At 40.5% G+C, this 25,112-nt stretch overlaps 1 protein-coding gene across 3 annotated transcripts in view; it reads right to left on the bottom strand.

The window, feature by feature from the left end:
* Nucleotides 1–25,112, bottom strand: part of LOC124870076 — a 260,321-nt gene that overhangs the window by 161,780 nt on the left and 73,429 nt on the right. For all 3 annotated transcript variants that reach the window (XM_047368529.1, XM_047368528.1, XM_047368530.1), the window contains one exon: nucleotides 6,490–8,311. In XM_047368529.1, coding sequence (XP_047224485.1) covers nucleotides 6,490–8,004 — 1,515 coding nt within the window. In that variant the 5' untranslated portion in view covers nucleotides 8,005–8,311. The remainder of the gene's footprint in view (nucleotides 1–6,489; nucleotides 8,312–25,112) is intronic.

Below are 25,112 nucleotides of genomic sequence, written 5' to 3'. Positions count from 1 at the left end.
GATGAAAATAGCCTAACTCTATTTCCTGTTGTGCTACCATTAGATGTGCACATTTGCTCATAGTGCTCATACACTAAAGGTGTTTTAAGGTGACCCAGGACAAGATGGAGTTTCCTAAATGAGAGGAAGAAACCATTACATGTCACGTTTTCTCCCCACAAGAGCTGTTAGGGAGTTTGAAATTTCAGGAGAACGGGAGTAACGGGAGAAGAAAAGCTAATCAGAACAGTCGGCTTTTTTTTCATTTAATCCCTGCTCTGCTGAGGCGCCTTTTCTCCTCAAAAAATCTGTTTCTTTTACAGAGCCTGTGCTATCACTTTAAACCCCATTACAGACCATGTGACAACATCAATTAAATTCACAATTATCATGGGGCAGTGACAATCCAGCATGAGAAAATATAGTAGCGGAGCATCATGTGTGTGTGAGTGTGTGTCGGTGTGTGTGTATGCAAGCAAGAGATAAAGGGGATGGGCTGACAGTTTGGGGAAAACTCAGTTAGACAATTTATTGCTAAAAGGTTTTTTTTTTTTTTGTGACTTCTGTGATCCTTAACAACTCGTTTACAAAAAATACTTAGATCTCAGAGAGAATGAAGAAAATTCAAGGGCTTGTTCCTCTGTTGCTTTATTGACTGTTTCTTTTTAGATTTACTCTTTTCTCTCGTTTTTGTAGAACAGAACACGCACTTATAAATAACCCCTGGAAAATTAACAGGCTGCTTTTTCTCATATTTGACCCATAATTCATTATCAGTTTAACAAAAGATTATTTGTCTCCCCCTGACATCACAGATAAGAGCCTTGGCTGTTGTTTCCAGCTTTAGAAGAGATTTATTCAGACTGGAAAACAAACAATAAGGCTGATTGAGACACGCAACAGAATAATGCCAATAAAAAAAATTAACACTGTGTGTCCACGCACGTCCAAGAACAGACTGCTGACTTCAGGTGAAAAATGTTTCTGTACCTGGCCAGGTGGAGCTGTTTTGACCTTAGCTGGGATCCATATACCATCACTGTAGCTCTCTTCATTAAAGCACAACAGGGGCCACAACAATGAAAAAAAACAAGGCAGTCTATCTGGACTGATCTCTTTACCTATAGAGCCTTCACTAGAGCAGAGCTGAAGATTAAAAATTCATAAGCGTATTAAGGTCTATAAGAGCATTATACATGTATTTATGTGTGCTGTCACTGTGTCATACAGCGAGGTACTAATCATGCACATCTCTAGCTGAGAACATGCACAAAAACACATCGTCACAAAACAGGTCTGGGTTCAATCCAAGTGTCGACGCAATCATACTCACACGTGTGTGGCCTGGCATTGTTCCCTACTTGAGTACCCTACAATGTGCTGGCATGAATACCTGACACAGCAGATTGGCACTAATGGCTTTACACACAATGCCATCTGTAAGCTGGACTGCTGGCTCCCACGTCTTCACCAAGCCTACTGCATCACAGCATTTTGCTCAGGCTACACACATTACAATTTACTGTTGAAATGGAAGAATAATATACACTGCTCAAAAAAATAAAGGGAACACTTAAACAACACAATATAACTCCAAGAAAATCAAACTTATGTGAAATCAATCTTTCCACTTAGGAAGCAACACTGATTGACAATCAATTTCACATGATGTTGTGCAAATGGAATAGACAACAGGGGGAAATATTTGGCGATTAGCAAGACACACTCAATAAAGGAGTGGTTCTGCAGGTGGGGACCACAGACCACATCTCAGTACCTATGCTTTCTGGTTGATGTTTTGTTCACATTTGAATGTTGGTGGTGCTTTCACACTGGTGGTAGCATGAGACGGACTCTACAACCCACACAAGTGGCTCAGGTAGTGCAGCTCATCCAGGATGGCACATCAATGCGAGCTGTGGCAAGAAGGTTTGCTGTGCCTGTCAGCGTAGTGTCCAGAGCCTGGAGGCGCTACCAGGAGACAGGCCAATACACCAGGAGACGTGGAGGAGGCCGTAGGAGGGAAACAACCCAGCAGCAGGACCGCTACCTCCACCTTTGTACAATGAGGAACAGGAGGAGCACTGCCAAAGCCACAAATGTGCATGTGTCTGCACAAACGGTTAGAAACGGACTCCATGAGGATGGTATGAAGGCCCGACGTCCACAAATGGGGGTTGTGCTCACAGCCCAACAACGTGCAGGATGCTTGGCATTTGCCAGAGAACACCAGGATTGGAAAATTCGCCACTAGCGCCCTGTGCTCTTCACAGATGAAAGCAGGTTCACGCTGAGCACATGTGACAGACATGACAGAGTCTGGAGACGCAGTGGAGAGTGATCTGCTGCCTGCAACATCCTTCAGCATGACCGGTTTGGCAGTGGCTCAGTAATGGTGTGGGGTGGGATTTCTCACCAGAGGTAGCGTGACTGCCATTAGGTACCGAGATGAGATCCTCAGACCCCTTGTGAGACCATATGCTGGTGTTGTTGGCCCTGGGTTCCTCCTAATGCAGGACAATGCTAGACCTCATGTGGCTGGAGTGTGTCAGCAGTTCCTGCAAGATGAAGACATTGAAGCTATGGACTGGCCTGCCCGTTCCCCAGACCTGAATCTGATTGAGCACATCTGGGACATCATGTCTCGCTCCATCCACCAACGTCACATTGCACCACAAACTGTCCAAGAGTTGGCGGATGCTTTAGTCCAGGTCTGGGAGGAGATCCCTCAGGAGACCATCCGCCGTCTCATCAGGAGCATGTCCAGGCGTTGTAGGGAGGTCATACAGGCACGTGGAGGTCACACACAATACTGAGCCTCATTTTGACTTGTTTTAAGGACATTAAATCAAAGTTGGATCAGCCTGTAGTGTGTTTTTCCACCTTAATTTTGTGTGTGACTCCAAATCCAGGCCTCCACTGGTTTAATAAATTGGATTCCCATTGGTGATTTTAGTGTGATTTTGTTGTCAGCACATTCAACTTTGTACAGAACAAAGTATTCAATGAGAATATTTCATTCATTCAGATGTAGAATGTGTTATATGAGTGTTCCCTTTATTTATTTATTTTTTTAGCAGTGTATAATACGCAATGATGGGTTCTGAAGATGAAACAAGGTCAGAGTTGAGAAAAAATGGTTTTGGGAATAGTCATGATTATTTTGTTTTCACAGATCGAATCAAGGCTTCACAGTTAATCTTTAATCAGTGTAGAATATTCCAATCCAGGGTTAAATAATCTGTATATTGTAGTTTTTCTGCTGAGGTGGTCTTATTGCCAAAGAAAAACTTTAAAATCCTCCCCTTTTGTGTTGCACAAATAAAATACAACATTCTTTAATCTTAAACTGTGTTATTAATCATCTTTGTTGAATGTAATTTTTTCCCGTTAAGGTTTGATGAGTTGAAGTACTTTAGATTTTGTACCATAGCTGATCACTGCAATGGACTGGCGACCTGTCCAGGGTCCATAGACTGCTGGAGCTTCCCTGCGACCCACAATGGAAGTAGCGGTAGTCAAAGACTGAATGACTGACCATAGCTGATCGAAAGCAGTCCTGACACTTTAAAAGGTGCAACATTGCGTTGTGTTGACTGAGTAGGCTAATAATAACGTATTTGGATTGATTAACACCTGGGATTGGACTACATCAATCAGTTACGAAAGCATTAAAGTAGCCTCCACCGTTTTTAAATCTTTTATCAGCCACTATTTTGGGTCCTCAGTCAAAAATACAGGAGGACAGTGTGACAAGTAAGAGCCAAAGGATTTGTAAGCACTTTGTGAGTATCACAACTGACCAACCGTTAACTGCTGTTAAAACATACTTTGTATCTGCTTCTGAATTTCCAATTAGTGCAAATCAAAATTTCTATTTCACAGTTTAAATCAATCTGGAATTTATTGAATCATCAGCAGCTCAAAGTCTAAAACACTCGATTAAGGCTGAACTAGGTAATTCTTTGTTGAATTTTCTCTATTAAAGCACAGTTTGAGATGTATGAAGCCTTTATTCTATTTTGTAAAACACAAAAAGGAAATTTTTTATTTATTTTCTATCATTATGACTACCTTAGAATTAAGTCGGTATGCCAGAAAAGAAAAAATGTGTTCCCCTTCCCAGAGCTCATCCCAGGACGTCATTCATTCCTTGGAGCACTGCTTTGGACTGCAATACTCTTTGCTTGTGATTTGTTTTTGTGAAACCAAAGAAATTGGAGATTCTTTTTAGGTGTCCCCAAAATATTACTAAACTCTTGTCTTTTCCTATATAATGTTTTGTATCATGTCGTCTCATGAGCTAAATATATATCTATACATTCCTAGTTGCTACATGAATAAAAAAAAAGCGGTTCAACCCTGTTTATCGCTTTTATAAACAAGTGTTGTCAGTTATACCAACCAGAACTCTTCCTTTTTTTACAGACACAGGGTGCCAAGCTTAAAGCACACGCCTTCATATCAAAGGCTCTTAACAGTAACTTAGACTTATTTAAACTGACAAAGTCACATACTGACAGCAGAGAGAAAGCACTTCACATCACAGAATTTACTATAACGAAAAATATTTTTGTTGTTTTAATATTGTGAGACCTCTTGGCACTATATGTCTTTACACCATTAGCTCAGATCTTCATTCATCAAGGTGCAAAAGAAGCCAAATTGAATGTTAGCAAAACAGCAGGGATGCTGGATAATTCAAGTTTTGCCCATGTTTGAAACCAAGACCTAAAAATACAAGAGCAATTTGTGCTTTTTTGTCTATGAAGTGCGAGACACGTCCCACTGAGCTGAAAAGTTCATAAACAGCAGCCCAACGTAGAGTACCAACACTTACACAAACACACTTCTCACTCTCTGTGGCTTTCAACAGCCTGGAGCAGCCACACAGGGATCATTACTATTCATTTGCTGAGCAAACTGGCCACACTGCCTTATAAATTAACTCATCTACCACAGCTGGGTTCTGAGACAGTTGGTGCATGTCTGGGACTGGGAGCCAAGCCATTACAGTGTCCGGCTTTCGAAACACCTTCTGTCCAATCGACGTGACCTCACTCAAGCTCGTAATTCTTTCGAAAGAGGAGACAATGTGTGCTGGGGACCAGCGGTGGGACAAGCCCGGTCAATGAGTGTAATAAATTGCAGAGCCATAGGACCACGGCCCTGTGCGTGTTGAGCAGAGGAAGAGCACAGTGGTAAAATACTGTCATACTGAGTGCAAATCAATCTAAATAAAACATTATAAGCAGAACCTTACAGACCAAGAGGGAGGAGCACTGACAGGTCTGACCCACAGGGACATGAGGGAACTTCTCTGCCTTAGAGAGAGGATCAATGGTGGAAGAAAAAAGCTGAGCTAGTAATTCAACTGGATATGTCAATTCCCATTGGTGTGTGCAGATTGGTAGTGATCATGACTAGCCTTTTGGGCAGACGAGATCTGGGGCTTTTGCTGAGCCTCAGTAGTATTGATTCATAGAAAATTTTACGACTACCTGGAAGGCACCACATCGCAGTGGAGAAATGTAAATCAATTCCAATTGCAGGGTTATAGCGATGCACGAGAACTTGAAGCGTGACTCTGGGATTATATTATGCTAATCACCTTTTGCATAAGATGTGTAACAGAGTTGATCACCTGAGGTAAAATAAGCCATGTAAAATATTTGAGTGTCTGGAATTTTCATAAAATATTCATAAAATTGTTCACAGCATCTGAACCATAAAAGGTAAATAATGATTTTTTTTTTTCTTAAGCACTTGTTCAGGCCAAAGAGCTGGTTTCAGATACCACTCCTCTTTCTGGAAGAGTGCCACTGGTGCTGCCTCTTCACCTACAGTCAGGCCAATGGAAACTCTGGATGGTTCTGCAGAGATCCAGGCCAGATCTAGGTACAGGTAAGCGGGTCAGAGTTGATGGAAAAATAGATGGAGATAAGAGAGGGCAATCCAGGAGGAAAAGTTTGGGGTGGTGGTATGGCTTCCAAACGCACAACGACCCGTATCATGAAGATCAAGTAATCTATGGAATGGTCTGGATCAAACCATATTCATGTGTAAGAAAGTCCAGGCCTTAAATGACAGAGCATCAATTTGAGAAGTAAAAGATTTTAACTCTGGAAGAGCTGTAGAGATTCATTTTTCAGGTGGGTAAATGTATGGATAGAACCACTATAATTTCTGTAATTAAAATATTGCATATTTGGTAGAGTAGCAGGACAAAAGCCATGTGGGGCTCACAGCAAATGCGTCCTACATGTAACTGCTATGTGTCTGGAAGAAAAAGGTCTGTATATTACCCTAAAAACAACATCTACACAGTGCAAGATGGTGATGCTGTAGAGGGCTCTTTTTTTCCAGCAGGGACAGGGAAGCTGGCCGAAGCTGCTGATAGATAAAGCTAAATACAGGGCAATCCTTGAAGAAACCTTATTTCACACATTTTTTATAAAATTAATCAAAGCTTCTGTATCATAAAAGGGTGAAGTTCTTTATTTTACTTACCCGTCCGATGAGCACAGGTTCTGGTCCAGCATATTCTTCTATTACAAAGAACTGGTTCCAGATCCAGCTTCTCCTGCTGCGAGAGCGTGACCGCTTCGCCTCCAAAGACTCCCGCGCCTCCTTCTCTGTGTCTGACTCCGATGCTTCTTCAAACACGAGGCCATTTCCATTTTCTGGGTCAGCTGCTTGGATTTCAGCTTCCTTTGTGCTGTAGCTCCATTTGGGAGCAGGTTGAAGCCTTAGGACATGACTGCTGTTGACAAGTTTGTGGTCTTCATCTGTAAGAAACTTAGCCATGCCGGAATCCGTTTTAGCAGTGTGAGCAGACTCTGTTAATGGGTCTCTGCGGGAATCTGCTGCTCTGTTCCCCCCTCTTGCTCCCAGGGGTTGCATTGTCAGCACAGATGGAGGAGAATTATTTGTTTCTGGAAGAACATACATAGGGAGATGTTTTGTCGATGTAAATGGTGGTTCGGTTTGTCTCATCATCAAAGCGTCTTTCTCAGGGCCAAAGCTGACCTCGCTGCGAGGTGTTGACAGGAAACGAATGAGGTGTTTGCTCTTGTTATCACCACCGTCTGAGCTCTGTATTCCCAAGCCATCTTGCCCTTTATTTAAAGCTGGCTTGGCCTCACTTGGCATATTAATATGAGTAGCAGTGTTCTGGTGCAGGTAAAGGTCTGGGCTGGTAACTGTGCTTGCATATGGAAATGCAGTCTGATTATCAAACTCAATGTGAGGCTGAGTGGCAGCCATATCTTGTCTCTGCTCCTTCTGAGTCTCTAATTGTCCATGATTAACGTCAATCAAATCTCTCTTCCTGCTCCGGCTGCCCTTGCTCGGAAAGCCGAGACCAGGAACTTTCTGCATTTGGGAATTGACAATCCTTACTAAGTTCTCTTTTGACAGCAGTTTTAGTACTCCATAACTACCAGTGAGGTTCAGCTTTCGGCTTCTATCTACACTGAACCCTTTTCCAGGCATACCTGTAGTGTGAACACTCAAATCAGGTCTGGTCCTGGACCTTGATCCGGATTTTACCCTGGTTTTATTGGAATGTAGTTCCACCTTGTGATGGATCATGAATGATTTCTCTAACCTTCCCGTACTGGAAGTCTCTGCACCTTTTGTATTGTTTTTAACTCTCCTCATATCCAGGTTTACTGCCTTGTTACCAGATAACATATTTGATGTTCCCTCTTTTTTACTGACCGAGTCGACCTCACGCTTAGGCTTGATAGATTTCCTCTCCTTGTTATTCAACATAACTTTGGAGTAAGGGAATTCTGAGTCGCTCAGTTGCTCATGACTTATCAGGTTTCCCAGAGTAACCATGGGCATTGCATTTGAATCCTCGCTCTCATCCCATTGGTCTACAGATTTGCTCTCCGCTCGCCTTGCCATGTGTAATCCAGCCACTCCTCTCCGGCGTACAATCTTACTAGCTGAGGCTCCTCTCAATGGCGCCTCCCAAAGGGACAAGAAAACCAACAGTAGCAGATTTCTTGCAATCATCTTGTCTTGTCTTGTCAAAAGACGTTCTAATTTGCGCAAGGAATGTAATAAGGCAGCTCTTGTTTTCTGGCTGTCTTCATTCTCTCCTGTGTTTTCTTTTCACTTCATTCCCCTCCTCTCACTCTCCCATCCTTTGCCCTTCACACCGAGCTGGAGGGCAGGTGTCAATCACTCCCTTCTCCTTTTTCTTCAATGGAGTCCAATATCTCTCTCTATCTCACAAAGCCTCCCTGAGCTGTTTTTATTTTTCCCCTGGTTCCTCCCTTGTGAAGCGTCTCATTCAGTTTCCCATGGAGACTTGAACACCCTGAGAGAAAAGATAAAGATAATTAAGCCAAAACTTAAATCATTGTCCTGTGTTAATTAAAAATAGAGCCACATAGACAGGTAGGAGAATTCATAGGCAGGCGGGAGAGACCTTTTAACACAGCAACAATCACATTTTCACCAATATAATGGGGTTTTTAAACCCTTTACATGTTTCTATTTATAACCTCATAATGTACACAATTCTTTTCTTTTATTAGGGAGGCCCAAATTTATTATCACACCTGCCACAAGCTATGTAGAGGGCAGCAAACGTGAAAGAAGGTGTGCTGGTCTTTGCAAACTATTATGTGTCTTGGAAAGCTAAAACTGCATGTTATCCAAATCAACATCCCCATGGTGAAACCTCAACAGTTGTGGCAGAATCATGCTGAGAGGACACTTCACTTGAGAAGGGATAGGAAAACTGGACAAAGTTGATGAGAAGATTGATGGAGTTAGATACAGAACAACACTGGAAGACCCAGAATATACAGACAAAGCAACAATGGAGTAGTTTAGGTCAAAGCATATCATGTCGTAGAATGACCCAGTTAAAGACCAGACTTAAACTAAAAAGGGAATTTGTTGCAAGACTTGAAAATTGATGTTCACAGATGCTCTCCAACCACTCTGACAAATGGGAAGAATGGGCAACAATTTCAGTATGCAGATGTGCAATGCCCCAAAAGATTTGCAGCTAAACTTACAGGGACTGTAAATTTACTGACTAAAGCTGGGTCATTATAGAGCACACTATGTCTTTCAGATTTTTATCTGTCAAATAATTTGAAGCATGCATAGTTTCTCTTCAACATTACAATACTTTGAAGTTTGTGGTTCTAACATGTAAAATGTGGGGAAAACTGGGCTATGAAAACCTTTGCAAGGCACTATATCTAGGGTAAAACAGAAGAAGAATATTACCTTTTAAGAAAATGTAATACTGTTCAGGAATTCCTATCAGCACAAAAAAAGAGACAAGCTCAGACAGAAAGAGATGTTCATAACACTTTGATGACTGATTAGCTAGCTGGTTGGATACTCTCCTTTAATCCGTTGGTTAAATGTCAATTTAGATGAAGCCCTACATGTAACTTTACTTTGTTGCATAAAGAGCCTGAAGGGACTCAAAAAGGTTGCCGGATCTTGTTTATCACAGTCATGCTTTCAGGGTGTCACCAGGCACTCCAGACACATACGAGAATCAAAATGTCAGATATCAGTCAGTGTGCATGTCTTCAGATACGACTAGTCAGCCCTTCAGTGAAGTATCAAAAATGGCAGCCTACACTTAGAATCAAGCCAATATAGTCACTATTTGCCAGATTGCATTAACATATGCTTTACTTTGCTGCCACATGTGTAGAAGCAGATTGGGACTTGAAATGGACAGAAATAAGAATTCAGTGTCAGAGATTTAGTAAAGCACTCACAAGAGATGTGGCATTTTTGCTCTTAAATAAACTACACATACACACACATATTAGTACAAAAACGACCCGAATCATTTGTCTGCGTGGCCCTGTGTAAAGCTACAAAATAATGAATTACAATCAAATTACAACAATTTTTATAAACTGCGATGATTGGCTGCATAATGTCCCCCACTACCCTCCATGAGCCTTAGCCTTGAAGAAATTCACCTGGTGTGGGCTCTAAGGGAAGTTACAGTCCATTCAACTGGCCAGATATGTTAATGATTTGCAGAGCATGAACACACAACACCTGAAATATTATATCCAAATATTGCAACCAAGCAGTCCCAATTACAATATTGCACACGCCAATATTGTGATGCAAAAAGCGATTCATTATGTGTGTTTTTCAAAACCGGGCAAACTTCCTAAAATACTCAATGTGCAGCAACAAGTGAGGGAGGGGAGTACTTCATCACTCCTTGCTTCATACATTTTGAAGAAATTCTTCGCTATCACACCTTCTCTGCATGTCATTAAACTTCCATGCAGACCACCTCATTAAATTTGAACAGTTTTGAAACTGCAGCTTTTTTAAACCAGTATACATCGATGCTGGTAACTGACACATGTCTACTTTTTGTGTAATAATTCACTAGAAGAGTGTTGGTGTACCTTTCTGCAGACAAATATTGCAAGTTGTGGAAAGAGAGTCTGTAAATACTTGCCAATGATGGAACCATAAAAGGAACGAAAATCAGTTTATTCTTTCATATTTCATCCTTTCTCCTGTTCTCTGTGCATATCTGTCCAAGACATGCACTCAGACTAAACCAGGGGCTTCACATAATATCTGATAATGTGGCAGAAGCTGTGTGGAAGTGTGGACGTTTTTATATTTGTGCTTTAGCACTGAGAAACAATCAATAACTAGCCTTTTGTTGGCTCTGATTTACAGCTCAGTCCTGCAACTGTTCCACCTCACTCGTGTGTGTTCAGGAGGTGGAGGAAGGGGCCATGATTGAATGCTGTATCTGCAAACTGCAAGTGAAAATTGTGGATTAGCCTGCCTTTAAAAGCAAAAGGTCAAAACCGAGACAGAAGTGACTGATAAATCTTTTCCGCAAAACAGCTTAATAGTATCTTTGATTAGACACCTCTTCCTCTGGCTGAGGAATGCCTCCACCATTTAAAACTTGTTTTAATGTGTATTCATTTGGTGTGGAGCAAAATAGACACAATACAAATTGTTTTAAAGTTTAAAAACATAGAGGTCATCTAAAGACTACAAGTGTCTCTGCAAATTCTACATCCTCAGTGTTTAAGCTAGCATGGCTTGTAAAACTGAATTTATTGTTTGTGTAGTTCGTAAAACCTGAGTGTTATGGATTACATAGTGCCAGTTTCACTTTATCTGGCTGTGTGACACTTGCTCCCATCTTTGCCACAGACAGACCCTGTCAGCACATTCACTGGGGCAAGACTGAAGTTGAAGGTCCCTCCTGGAATATTTTCTATCCTTTTTTTACTCATTTTCTCCTCAGCTTCATTACTTTCAAGCCCCTTTTCCTCTACAGTGCCTTGCAAAACGTATTCATGCTCCTTGAACGTCTTTCACATTTTGTTTTGTTGCAACCACAAACTAACAACGTCTTTCACATTTTGTTTTGTTGCAACCACAAACTAACGTGTTTTATATGACTGACCAAACCACAATAGGCCATGAATGTAAAGTGGAGAAGAAATTATATTTGTTTTTTTTAATAAATACAAATCTTAAAAAAGGTGCTGCATGCATTTGTATTCAGTTCTCTTTCCTCTGACATGTCCATCTCCAGTGGTCAATGAGCAAAAAGCAGAGTACACCCTGGAGATATCACCAGTCTTGCTCAGGGCAACACAGAGACACACCTTTCAGATTCTGAGTTTAGAAAAGCCCTTGAAATCCATGCATCCTGTCCTTCCACTTTATAATTATGCACTTTCTGTGTTGATTTATCACCTAAAATCTAGCAAGCTATCTTGAGGCTTGTAGATGTGACTAAATTTAAAAAGGAAGCCTGAAGATCTTTGCCAGGCACTGTATAAGCAATGTCTTTTGGGGAACAGCGAAGAAAACACCCCTCCCCCTGTCTGCGCTCTCACTACCCACCTCTCCCACTCACCACCTGTTTTTTCTTTGGCCTACTGGATCTATGTTTGCAAATCTCTCTCTGCCCCCCCCTCTCCTTACTCTTGCTGTTTTGCTTTCTCTGTCCTCAGCACCGCTCGATTCCCTCCGCTTTCCTTCCCCCTCATCCGCGTCAATCACAGGCCTGTCACCATGTCCCTCACCCTCTGTGCACTCGATCCTCAATCAATCGACCATCCCTCTACCCGTCCTCCGGCCTTGCAACATTGGAAGTGACAGGTGTCTTGTTGGCAACCATATTGCCAACAGGTGACAGCACTATAATTGTCCATATAAATTGAAACACCATGCAGTAAAACGTAGGATACAACTAAGATCTGCGAAAGAGACACACAGAAAATCACTGTGGAGAATTTACAGAATAAGTTATATATATACGCGGCAGGGGTTTTTACAGAGGTTAGGAGGGTGGGATCTGCTAAGCGTTATCTCCAATGTACAGCATTGCCGATCACGGGGAATTCAATGACTGGAGTCCTTTCTCTATCCCCTGTCTCCCTTTCTCCTTCCCTCGGTCTCTCTCTCTTTCTCTCTCTCTCTCCCCAAAGAACTTATCAGCTGGGAATTTGATGGCCAGGCAATCATTGCCACGGGCACCTTGTTAACAAGCCCCGGGCAGGTGGTCGTACGCAGGGCTGAATATCAACATGGCGCTGGGGACGACAGTGAACAAATTTCTAACATCTCTGCGTGGGATGTTCTGACTGTGACTTTTCTTTAAGGAAGAAAAGTAGAAATAAACCTTTTATTCTTTGAATCTTTGGTCTTTTACACCAATTTCTGGGAGAAACATTAATCAGGACACAGTCAAGACATCTGTGATGTACTGATCCACATCGTGGGGTTTCACATTGAGCTGGGCACCTTTAGCCAGATTTTATGCTGGGTGCATCAGACTGCACAGTGCAAGAGAGCATAATTGGAAGCAAAAGGCTGGTCATATTTTTTCATTAGTTTTATAATATAACTTGATGAAACTGTTGTTTGTGTCCTTATGGAAACAGAATGGATAGGGGCAGGGATTCCACATTTGGCTTTACTAAGGTATAATGATTTTTTAAAGAGTAAATAATGCTTATACGGTGGTGCGATGGGCAATGATTGCTTTAGAAAACATTCTGTTTCAGCTTTTTTTCTGGGAGTACACCATCATGAGTCTAACTGTAATGCATCATAATGTAAAGTTACAGTGAACAGTAAAATCACTCTTTTCTAATACAAAGGTTTTTTGGTTGCTGGGCATAATTTCCTCTGGTTCCTTGAATGTCCTCGCATTACATTTTGTAATTTTCAGACATGAGTGAGCCATCTTTTGTGTGACCACATCAGTCTTTCCTTGAAGTCATCCTTTTTGGAAGGTCAGAAGTTATACACAACCTAGACACTGTTCTAGAACTGTTGCTTCTTAAGCTGGGGTATTGGAAAATGCATGTTATGTTGGGGCAAAAGTGAATACATGAAGCTGATTTACATAGCTGTAGTATGTGTGTCACTTTTGATGAATTCCCATTCTGAATAGCACATTTGTGTCGGAATCAATGGTGTGGATTTCACAGTGTTCGGCTTAGTCAGGATATGTGACTTTACTTTTGCTGTGACATTGCTATCTTGTTTCATTTATGTTTTGGCATATGCTGGCTTCCTGTCAGTAACAGGATTAGTTTTAAGATTTTATTGTTGGGTTTCATGACTTTTTAAAGGTCCTTTTAAAAAAATCACTATTATATTTATTTAGTTTTCTTCTCAATAACCATATTTTGTTAATAATTGACTTACTTTGCCGTTTTATTTATTTCTACAGATTTCTGACACGTTTGATTCCTGTGCAACACATGCACTATAAAAAGCTGACATTTGACATTTTATATTGGTTCAGTTGAGGTTTGTAACCAATCTTTAAAGCAGCTGTTCTAAAGTCCAGTCACAGCACGAGGTCTGGATCATGACAGGAATTTGCTGTTTCTGTCTTTAATCTTTCGCAGAGCCGCTGAGGTACAGCCAAGCTTCAATTATCTGGTAGTCTCATATTTAACCCTAGAGTATCTTGGTATATTAAACATTATTCAACTAAATTAATGCAAGCTACTTAGGTATTATAGATGAAGAAGAAGCCCAAATCACAAGCCCTCCACTACCGTGCTTGACAACCAGTGTGAAGTGCTTGTATCTAGACTGTGTTTAGTCTTTTCAAAACAATGTGCACTATGCACTATGATCAAACGTTTTTTTTTTACCATAGTCATTCAAAAGGATGTTGTTTCATGTTTTCTTCAGATGCAGCTGTTTAAAATCCTTAGCTATGCTGCCATGTTTTGTTTTGAGAAAACAAGCTTTCTGCTAGCAACCCTCTGGAACCAACCATAATTTCTTAAGTATTGCCTAGTCTAGTCTTGTTGAAACTCACTGCTCTGGCCATTTATAGAAACTTACTTGACTGTATTATACTTGTGAATAATCATTTCCACTTTAAAATAATAAACTCCAATTTATTTTTCTAATTTGCTTCTGGGGGTGTTTTATTAATTAAATAATGAGCCATAAGATGTGTTGCTAGTTTTAGACTCTGGTGAGGGCCAGAAGACTTTTTATTATGTCCTGATATGTGAAAACTTATAATTGAAAGAGGGTGCATCGTATGTCTCGGTGAATTGATAAATTGGGGCAATGAATAACTTAATTATTTTCCCCTTACTTCTGCCATGCCTCCTAAAACTCATCAGCTCTGAGCTTTGGTTTGTTGATATTGGAAGCAGATCCTCACAATCGATTGTGAGCTGTCAACAACTTAACGAGACTGAAAATTTTAATCACGATTCATGTTTTTGCTTTGGTGTCTAAATTGTCTCTCTTTGAATAGCCAATCCATTAATCATGCAAACACTAGACGCCCCACCACAGCAAAACAGCATTCCTGTGTGCATCTGTCCTCAAAGATACACACATACTGTATGTTGATGGACTTCTAGCTCCACAGAAAATTATATTCACCATAAAACCACATGTAATTATTTACAGATGCAAACATAAAAATACCTGGAGTTACAAAGGCTTATTCATCTTTTTTCCCGAAAAACACATTCATGAGGTCAAAGAGGCACCAAAAACCTGAGCACACACAGAATAGCCACTTAAATGTGCAATGGTAAGAGAAATAAAGAAATCTCAGGGAACTCTGTGTATGTAACGAAAGTCAAACAGAAGAAAGGCAACACTCTCTCACACCAGAGGAAAAGAAAACACATCCATCCCAAAAGAATTATGTATGGAGGAACAAAGACAAGTTCTAGAAAAAAAGTGCTAGAAAAAAAGAGGGGATGCATCTATGTTTTTTGAGTTTATCAGCATGTGCATCAGCAAAAGATGGCAGCTGCAAGAGGAACCGCAGAGGAACAGTTGGGGGGATGAGTGGTTGGTCCTCCTTGGGAGACCAGCCTGGTTGTTTTAAGTGCAAAGCACCGTGAAGCTGTTCCATTCCCGCCTTGAACCATGGCAGATAAAAAGCAGACCTGTCAGTGTCAGGTGGCGAGGAGTGGCAGCAGGTTTTCATCAGTAAATATATAAAACGCCTTTTTTCACTGGTGGTCCAACCTCTGTCTCCTTCTCTGTCCCACATAGATACAGACAGCAGGTCCTAACCTCTCCTGGTTAACAGCAGCAGCCAGTGAACACTGGATGACTCCCCACTGAGTGTTGGTGTGCAGGGGATAATGGGTGGAAACATGAGGAGGTAAGCATTGTGGAAGATGGTGGGCCAAATTTACTGTTTTGCATGCTGATGGCTCTACAATTCAGTTCACTTAAAGGTGGCTGTTTGCCTGTTGGAGAGATCAATTCTAAAAAAAAATACCCACTGTAACAACAGGGTGGCTTTGGATTTGCTTGGCTTCCAGATAGATCAGAGGGTTACAATAAACAGCAAAATTCATGGCTTGGGGAATATCATGCAACATCACTTCTGTTAAAACACAAGATGTGCATTTACAATGGAAACATGACCCAATACACCCTCATCTTGACCAAATGGACAGAAATGTCTCATTGATGGTACAAGAAAAGGAACTGTATCTCCCACTCCACTGAGCTGTTTCTGTCTAATTTGTTCTGTGCATTACAGTCTGAAAAACAGCTTTGTTATAGGATGTAAGCTAACAAGATCGGGAATCTGGCTGGCTGATCAGTATTTACGTACATGTTAATCTTGCTTTTTTCATTGTCTAGAAGGATGACATGATGAAACAGCTTGAATTAAGAAAGCAGGGTTTTAAAGTATATATAGCAGTACCTGTCAACTGAAAGGTTTGGCATGCTTTGAAGACATTTGATAGAAGCTGCTGCTGGCTGGGTTTTAGACTGAAAAAATATTGACTTCCACTGGATGGACGGACGGACGGATGGATGGATGGGCACAAAATCTTGGCATGTCAATATCAACCGTCAACATAATTCTTCAATTTGGAGTAATGGGTCTAGTAATGGGTGAATAAAACCAAAACGCAAGATTCCAAAACTGTTTAGCAAACTTACAAACTTTAAAGACCACTGGAATACTGAGAATGCATACTAAACATTTGACATACACTACATTGTCAATAGTATTTCTCTGTGATGTCCCAGTTTTTATATAGGCTTAAGCTCAAAAAGCTTTAACTCTTCCATGAAGACTTTCCACAAGTTTTATAAGTGTGTTTGTGGGAATTTATGACAATTCGTTCAGAACCACATTTGTGAGGTCAGACACTGATGTTTGACGAGAACGCCTGGCTCGCAGTCTTTGCTGTAGTTCATCCCAAAGTTGTTTTATCAGGTTAAGGTCGGGACTCTCTGCAGACCAGTTAGGTACTCCTACACCAAACTCGCTCGTCTGTGTCTTTATGGACCTTGCTTTGTGCACTGGAGCAGGTACGTTGGAACAGGATGGGCCCAGCTCCAAACTGTTCCAACTAAGTTAGCCTAAAATTGTCTAAAAGTTTGGAGGTCTGCTACTAATTCTGGGGAAGAATTGCCACAACCTACAACTGCGCATCAACATTTCTGCTCTGTGATTTTACGTGGCATACCATCAAGTGGCTAGTTAGAGTAAATCCTAAACCCTGTGTCATGATACCACAGCCCAACAGGTCACTGCGGAACATTTAGCAGCTAAGGAATCTCAACTGCCGACTCTTGACACCACAGCTTTGTACAGGAGTAGGAACAGTCCACTGAACAACTTATATGCAAGTATAACTGAGGTTAACTGAAATAGCAGAGGTTTTAGATCCAATTTTAGTCCAGTTTTACTCCCCCTGTCTGTAGCTGCAATAATTGGGTACAATGTCCTTTTAGGGACAATATAAAAAGATTACCTTGAAATTACATGATAACCTTATACTTTGTTGAATCACTTCGGTATTGAATGTTAAAGGCGATCATCAGCCTCATTTCTCTTGCTGGATTCAGCTGAATAGTGCTGTAAGTCATCAGCAAGAGTAAAAAGGGACAGCCCCTGGTGACATGTAGGGAATGGGAATATGACAGAATTTCTGAAATAAGTGAGGCAATGTACAGGCAATGCCATATGCTGTCAAAACTGAATAGTTCTATTCTGTACCAAGCTATGTTTTTTTTTTCTTTAGCTATCTCGACCTTATGTTACGTTTTCTTCATGGAGAAACAATAATTGCTCGTGGGCCGGTCAAGTGTACTGCCGTCACACAAACGCCTCCTCGTCTAATGACAGATAAACATAAAATAATTATTTTTATTTGCAGAGAAAAGCATTTTAGAGTTAATGCCCTACTGAGAAGACTTACTACTAGGTTACAAGTGTAGAATTACCAAGTGGGGGTGGAATATGATAGGCAATGCATATTCTGGATACTTTGCTGGATTTATTTACAATTGTATTCCATATATAATACAACAGCATCATGGTATTAACACAAAACTAAAATACAAATGTCTGATCTAAGTGCTTTTCATTAAAACAGAAAAGCACCAATTAATCCACTACTAGAAATTATTATTATTATTATTATTATTATTATTACAGAGAAAATAATTTTATCAAAATATATAATAAACAGCTGCTAAGTTCAGTTTTGATTTTCAAATTAACATGCTTATTGCACAAAAATATTGTTGTTTCCATGTCAGAAACGTTTATCTTTACCAAACAGTGGAATTAGTGTGCAACAACAGGTAGGGGAGGGGACAGCACTCCTTATATATACTCTTTTATCTCCACCATTTTCTCCAGCATCTTATTAAAATTATTTTCAACAACAGGTACGACAGAAACGTTTTGTTCAATGGAAATCTCATTAAACTGGTAATGGCTACACCTCAACAAACAATTACATGAATATATAAAAATTTCCACTAAGAAATTAACAGTTTGAAGGTACTCATCTCCAAAGCCACTATAAAAACACATTTATAATTAAAGATCTTATTCAGCTAATGTAGATCTAGAAAAAGGTTTATTTTTACATCAGACAAAAGAATAAAGTAAAAGGTAAAAACAGCCCCCAATCCACCCATCCACCCATAAATATATATCTTTCCAGCTTTGCTACCCCACTATTGCCTCTTGCAATAAAAAAATAAAATAAAATTTATCCCTCCAACTCAGTCAAGTTTTGCATCTTCTGGGCTGTTTTTCATGATTTTCGACTCCATCACTCTCAGTTTTGTACTGCTTTCTTCACAAAGAAGAGAAACACTGTTGCTAAAAACCTGGGAATGCTCTGTCAAGGCACTTTTTTTCTGAGATCACAAAAATTATTTTAAAGATGCAAATTGGTGCCAAACAACAAACTAAGGAAAATGTTTTTGTTTCACATCTGTGCAGGAAAGGGGATACGCTGCAAAGATGGGGAGTGTCGATAATCAGATATGGCTCTGATTATGAAGTGCAAAAACATAATCTGATGCAATAATAATAAAGAATGCTGTTATATATATAACCGTATATATACGGTTATATGGCAAAAAAGCACCATAGATTTAGTCATACATAGCTGTTTTTAGCATATCTTCAACAGCTATTATATGACTGAATCCAAAACTAACCTGACTCCTGACACACTGAAATCAACTTAAATAGTTCAGAATTTTTAAAGTGAGTTTTATGTCAAAAGCTTCTGAGTAGTTAGTATCGTATCTGCAGTAGGTAACTTTCGGTGTGTCTTCATTTACTATAAATGCAGATTAGGTGGACCTACAGATTGAAGCTAAAGGCGAGTCCTAAAACAACTACCATCTCAAAAAAATCATTGCAGTTCCTTCAAGTGCCATTTTATAACCCTTTCAGGGGTGTCAAACTCCAATCTTTGAGGGCCAGTGTCCTGCATCTTTTGGCTATGTCCCAAGTTCAACACATCTGAATCAAATGACTTGATTACTCCTCATGGACTAAAGTTCTACAGAGTCCTGCTAATGACCTAGTTACGTGATGGAGGTGTGTAAAGGTTGCAGGACACCGGCCCTTGATTTGTTTGACACCTGTGCTTTAAGTCATTGTCACTTTCCATTATATGGTTATTTATGGAAAAAACAATGATTATTTTCACAAAAATGGAGGGCGGAGGCAATGTGTGAAACACATACTGAGAACAGAACAAAGCATTTCCAGTCAGAATCTAATAGAAAGATGTAGAAGTCAAAGACAAATTTGACTAAAAACATGTGAATAGAGAGTTAAAACCAAGATTAATACATGACGATTTGCTCAAAAGAACTCCTTAATGCCTTATGTGTTGTCATCAAAGACACGGCAACTTGTTCTGAGACAGATTTACGGTGACAAACCATATATAAAGTGTTTGATTAATTTAACAAAAGGAGTCAGCCTGTTGACTTACACAGAACCTCATCTTAAAATGTTAAACTGTCCATTTAAACATATACACAAACATCTGTCTCCTGTGTAATATAAACTCTACATGTGCTGCTTCATCTTACACTACAAAATATAGACTGTGAGAGATGCTGTAAAGATCACATAAATCTTGACAGGAGACAGTCCAGAGAATCACAAAGCCAGGGGACGTGTCAGTAGGTCACAACATGGACAACATTTGTGGACCATATTTTACCGCTCTGGCATGGGTTCAAGTTGTCCTGAATGTGATTTGTTTGCTCGGAGGGTAAGGTGCTAGGTAGTAGATGTGAAAATATACCAGCAGTGGCAGCACCAACGCACTAAAAATACAAAGAAAATTTCTACAAGTTTAAGGCTTTTGAAGCTATTAATTTTGCATTTGATAAAAAGGCAGAAATTCACACTGCATCAAATATGGATTTGCACCCTGTCTGCCCACCCACCACCTTCCTCAGGTTGAGCAGCCCTGATTGTGTCTCTATCACATGGCTACGGCAGATTATTATTGTGCGTCTGAACTTTAATAACATCTGACATCTCTCCACCTTCAGGGCCTGGTGCTGTTTCTTTGCTGAGAAGCTGAAGGAGCTGATCAGCTTCAATGATCTTCATGCACAAAGGTCAGAGGATGTTTTTATATCAGGCAGCTCGTCCGCTCTAAGCCAGTATCTCTCAAGGTTGGTGCTCAGCTCGCGCTGGTTGAATTGTGAGTCATCAGCTGCCAAAGCAGTTACTGAAATTACACCTGATGCCTATCGAGACTGTCTCTCTTCCTCTTCCGCCTGACCGACTGTGCAACATCAAAAACTTATCTGATCCTTTCAACATGCTGACTGACATTTCAGCAGAAGTCCTCCAAAATAGCAGATGGACCTTGTCTCGCTCAAGTTTTGTGTGCATGTGTGTTTGTGTGTGAATACAAAAAAGGCATAATATCTCTTACACGCTGAAGGAGAAACTTTATAAGACAGCAGAACTCAAGAGTTTTACATGTCATCTGAGTGAGCCGCAAATCTCCCCAGGTCAGCTTGAGTGAGTAACTCTTTATAAGAAAGAAGAGGGGCTTTACTGCACAGCACACATGCTGCCTGGGATATAATTCAGTTTTGCTCCTGCTCTGCTGTTTACATTTCAAGGGCGTTCCTTTCAAGAGACACCCGGCCTGAGAGGGCGGTGGCAGGATGCATTTTGGAGATGAATAAACACACCGTGTCCAAGGTTGCCTGTGATAATGGGACACGAGATGGCACATTTCAAAGCACCATCAAGGCCACTGGCCAATAAAGAGAGTGAATAATGACAATCGATACTCTACTTTAACCCTCACCATTCTCTCTTTGGTACATTTTTAGATATCTTACTTCTCCATCATCTCCAACCAAGGAAGGGTCAGAGTGACACCAGAGAAGGTTCAGCAGGTTGACTGTTGATCAGCTTTCTTATACAATTATGCCAATACTGTGCCCTGACATTTTTCTCTAGATGCATCCTCCTCTGGGGTTCAAGGTAACATTCAGAATTATATGGCAGAATTTGTTTTTTACATTTTATAGAATCTCAGGAATCATTAAGAATCAACGTTTTTAGTGTAGATGTGAATGTAAAACCAAAATACTGTCTGATAATAGTTTGTTTAAATAATTTCCTATGAGACTTGCAACACATAGTTGCTAGGGGTGAAATGATACACACAGCTAATAGGTTCACAAGTAGAGCCGTTTCACTGTTTTAGATGTATTTTGAGGAATACATCTAAAATTCATCACCCAAGCAACTACAAGACATGAATGCAATCCCATTCTGTTAAGAAGTCTCTTAAATGTATTTGTTTTCACATATTCAGATATAAAGAAGAATTTTTGCCACCTATTGAACTGGAAGGTAAAACTGTAAACTGACAAATTAAATTGTTTGTGGCAGCTAAGTGGAAAAAAAAAACTAATCATAAAAAACACCAAACAGCAAGATCCCGATTTTTTTGCCCAGGGCCTGGATTGATAAGACCCAGATAATCAAAGATCAGTTAATGGAATATATGACATTATTCTGAACAAATCAACTGGCCAAGACACAGCCCACATCTTTAGGCCACTGCAGACTTTAGGATGTGCTGAAACTCATCTTTCTCCCATAGTTAACACAAGACTGAAATCCAACACTGGTAAATACACACTGTGACATTGTAAAACATTATTGAAACTGTGTCATACTAAAAGTGACATGGAGAACAACCGAGTAGGCTCCAGACTTGATTGAAACCTTTATTGGCTGTGACCGAATAAAGAAGTTACAACACATAAACCACCTGCCTGAAACTACAGAAGAAGCTGTAAAAACTGACAAACACATAAGCGCAGGACTTCTTCTGAAATATCTTGGTTTAAAGAATCAGAATCACCTTTTTACTTCATCGGCAGATAACACCGTGCCTACCTTGCATAAATGGTAAGGTGCTGCTTTTTATTCAGTGTTTAGTCTGAATCATCTATCCTGAGGATGTTGTTGTGTCCTATACCCTTCTGAATCACACCTTTTCTCTGGCTGCTGAACCCGCCTGGAAGCTCGTGCCGTCACAGCCTCTGATCTCGACCCAGCCTTATTAGGATATATCTCCCTCCCTTCTTTTTATGACTGTCACGCTCCCAAGCTCCTATCTTGCCCCTGCACCGTTACAGACAGTTTATTGTTGTTATTCTAATGATGTCGACCGAGTCTCAAATTCATTTCGCTTTTGTCTCTCTCTATTTGGGTCAGTCTGCCGGTCTGTTTGTTTTCCAGGGGCTCAGGGAGACGGAGCTGATTGCAACGAGTTTAAGTCGCTATCTTTGGCAGGTTACAGCGCGGGGCCACCTTGGCTCATGATAGGATATAGGATGTGGAAATTAAAACTGAGCGCCTCATGCATGTTGTGCAACATCCAGTAACACATCAACAATGCGGGAGAGATTTTCTTTTTAGTGGGGATGATCATGAGTTTATGTGGTAACATCTGCCACGTAGCATGCAGGTCAGTGTATTAAATTTTTTTAACCTTCTGGCAATGTCAGTGGCAGTTTTATTTTTTTCTGAAGCCTTCTTCAAAGAAAACACACGAAGGCTGAGGAATAATTTCCAAAGCTTTGTTTGCACTTCTGAGGTGTGTGTAGGAGACGTAGAAAATCAAATGTTTGTGACAGTATTTTCAGGGTGATTTTCTCTTTTCCTCCTTTCTTCTTGCTTTCTGTGGGACACATTCAAGCTTTAGGTTGTTTTGGATGTTCAAATTGCACTACAGCGCTGGGGAAATGCATTCAGAGAAGGTAAAAAGACAAATTTGCATAGAGACACTTCACTTGACAAAATTCCCTCAAAACACTCGTGGAATCAAACGGGAATGAAGCGTTTAGGTTCTTTTCACTTTGCAAGGTCACTTCAGCATCAGCAAAGGTGCAGTAATGAACCCACTACCAGTACATAAGACCACAAAGGTGCTGGGAGCCCAAATTATTCCTTCAACCCATCCCATAGGAACTTCTGTCTTTCTGTTTAGAAGTGGACAAGGTAGCTAAATAGTGTCCCTCAAAAAGCGTTCATGGACCTTTCTACAGTTTTCAAATTACGGCTCCAAATTTCAGGGTATTTTGTTGGCATTTATTGTGATAGGCTAACACAAAGTAGCAGACAACTGTAAAGTGGAAGGACAATGATACTTGGGTTTCATAATTTGCAATTCTCTACCAGTTTTGCACAGCAAGATATTCCCTTTTATCTTGTAAAATAACTCAAGATGAGATGGAGAGTATCTGTAAACAGCATTTTTTCAAGACTTGCAACAGATTCTCCGTTGGATTCAAGTCTGGGCCATTCAAACACATGAATTTGATTTGAATATAAACCCTTACATTGTAGATCTCGCCCTATGTTTAGGGTCATTATCCTGTTGGAAGGTGAACCTCAACTGTAGTTTCAAGACTTTTGCAACTTCCTCTAACTGGTTTTCCTATAACATTGCCTTGTGTTTAGCTCCAACTCAAATCTGTCCAGCTTTCCTGTCCTTGCTGAAGACATCCCCACAGTATTATGCCACCACCACCATCTTTGTGATCGTGCTTTCAAGGTGATGTGCGGTTTTAGTTTCTCTCAACACATAGTGATATTGTGATATTCTCTACACTGTATGGCTTGTGGCTTGTTTCTTGCCACCTTTTCATACCAGCCAAGCTTATGGAGTAAAGAATGAATATTTATCCTGTCAACAACTTCTCCCACCTGAGTTATGGATCTCTGCATCTTCTCCAGAGTTACCATGGATCTCTTGGCTGCTCCTCTGATTAATGCACTCCTTGCCCAGCCTGCTAGTTTAGGTGGATGGCCATTTTAAAGTAGGTTTGCAGCTGTGCCACAATCTTTTCATTTTCAAATGTCAGATTAAACAGTTCTACATGACATGTTCAAAGCTTGGGGTGTTGTTTTATAATCCAATCCTGTAAAGTTTTTCACATCCTTCTCTGTGACCTGCCTGCTGAGTTCCTTGGTCTTCATGATGCTGTCTGTTCTCTAATGTTGTTTGACAAACCTCTGAGGCCTCCACAGAACAGCTGGACTTATACAGAGATATTAACTGTTTGCATGTAATTTAGGGGTATTAGAGTAAAGGTGTCTGAATACTAATTTTAGGGTTGTGTATTCCCTCCACTTCACAATTATGTCACACCTTGTGTGTGTCTGTTGCATAAAATCCCAATGAAATCAACCAAAAACTGCCGTTGTATTGTAAAAATGTGAAAATGTTAGAGTATCAATAGTTTTGCAAGACACTATATCACGATAAAGATGTCAAGGGAAGGATCCCCTCCCACCTTGTCCACCCCTTGCTTTTGTCTCTAATGTGGATTTGGGATAGCATGAGCCCCTGCCTTCAGAAAAGCCTGTGTCTCTCTCATAAAAATCACATCTATGGCTGTGGAGAAGCTTACACTGTAATCCTGCATGACGGATTGAGTCTGCCACTGCAGCACTCTCCCTCTCGTTTTCCACCCATTTTTTTCTTTCCTCTCCAATTTCGGCAGGAACTTTTGTGGCAGCAGGCGCGTGCTCCAGCATGCAGACACATACATTTGTCAAACAAAGTACTCGGCCTGGCATACATTGGCATAATGTGCACTCGTACCGCTGTGCTCACCTTTTTACATTTGTTTCGTCACCCCTTCAACCCGAAAAAGTACAAAAGGCCCAGAGCTGCATCTACTGAAAATTTTCAGGGCAGTTTAAGGGGAAAATAAATAGTTGTCAGTGTTGGGGAATAGAAAAAAATAGGTCTCCCTTCTTTTCAAAGTGAAAAATAACAGAC

Source organism: Girardinichthys multiradiatus, chromosome 6 (genome assembly GCF_021462225.1).
Source record: "Girardinichthys multiradiatus isolate DD_20200921_A chromosome 6, DD_fGirMul_XY1, whole genome shotgun sequence".
Lineage (NCBI taxonomy): Eukaryota > Metazoa > Chordata > Actinopteri > Cyprinodontiformes > Goodeidae > Girardinichthys > Girardinichthys multiradiatus.
This window is presented reverse-complemented; position numbering and strand designations above follow the sequence as displayed.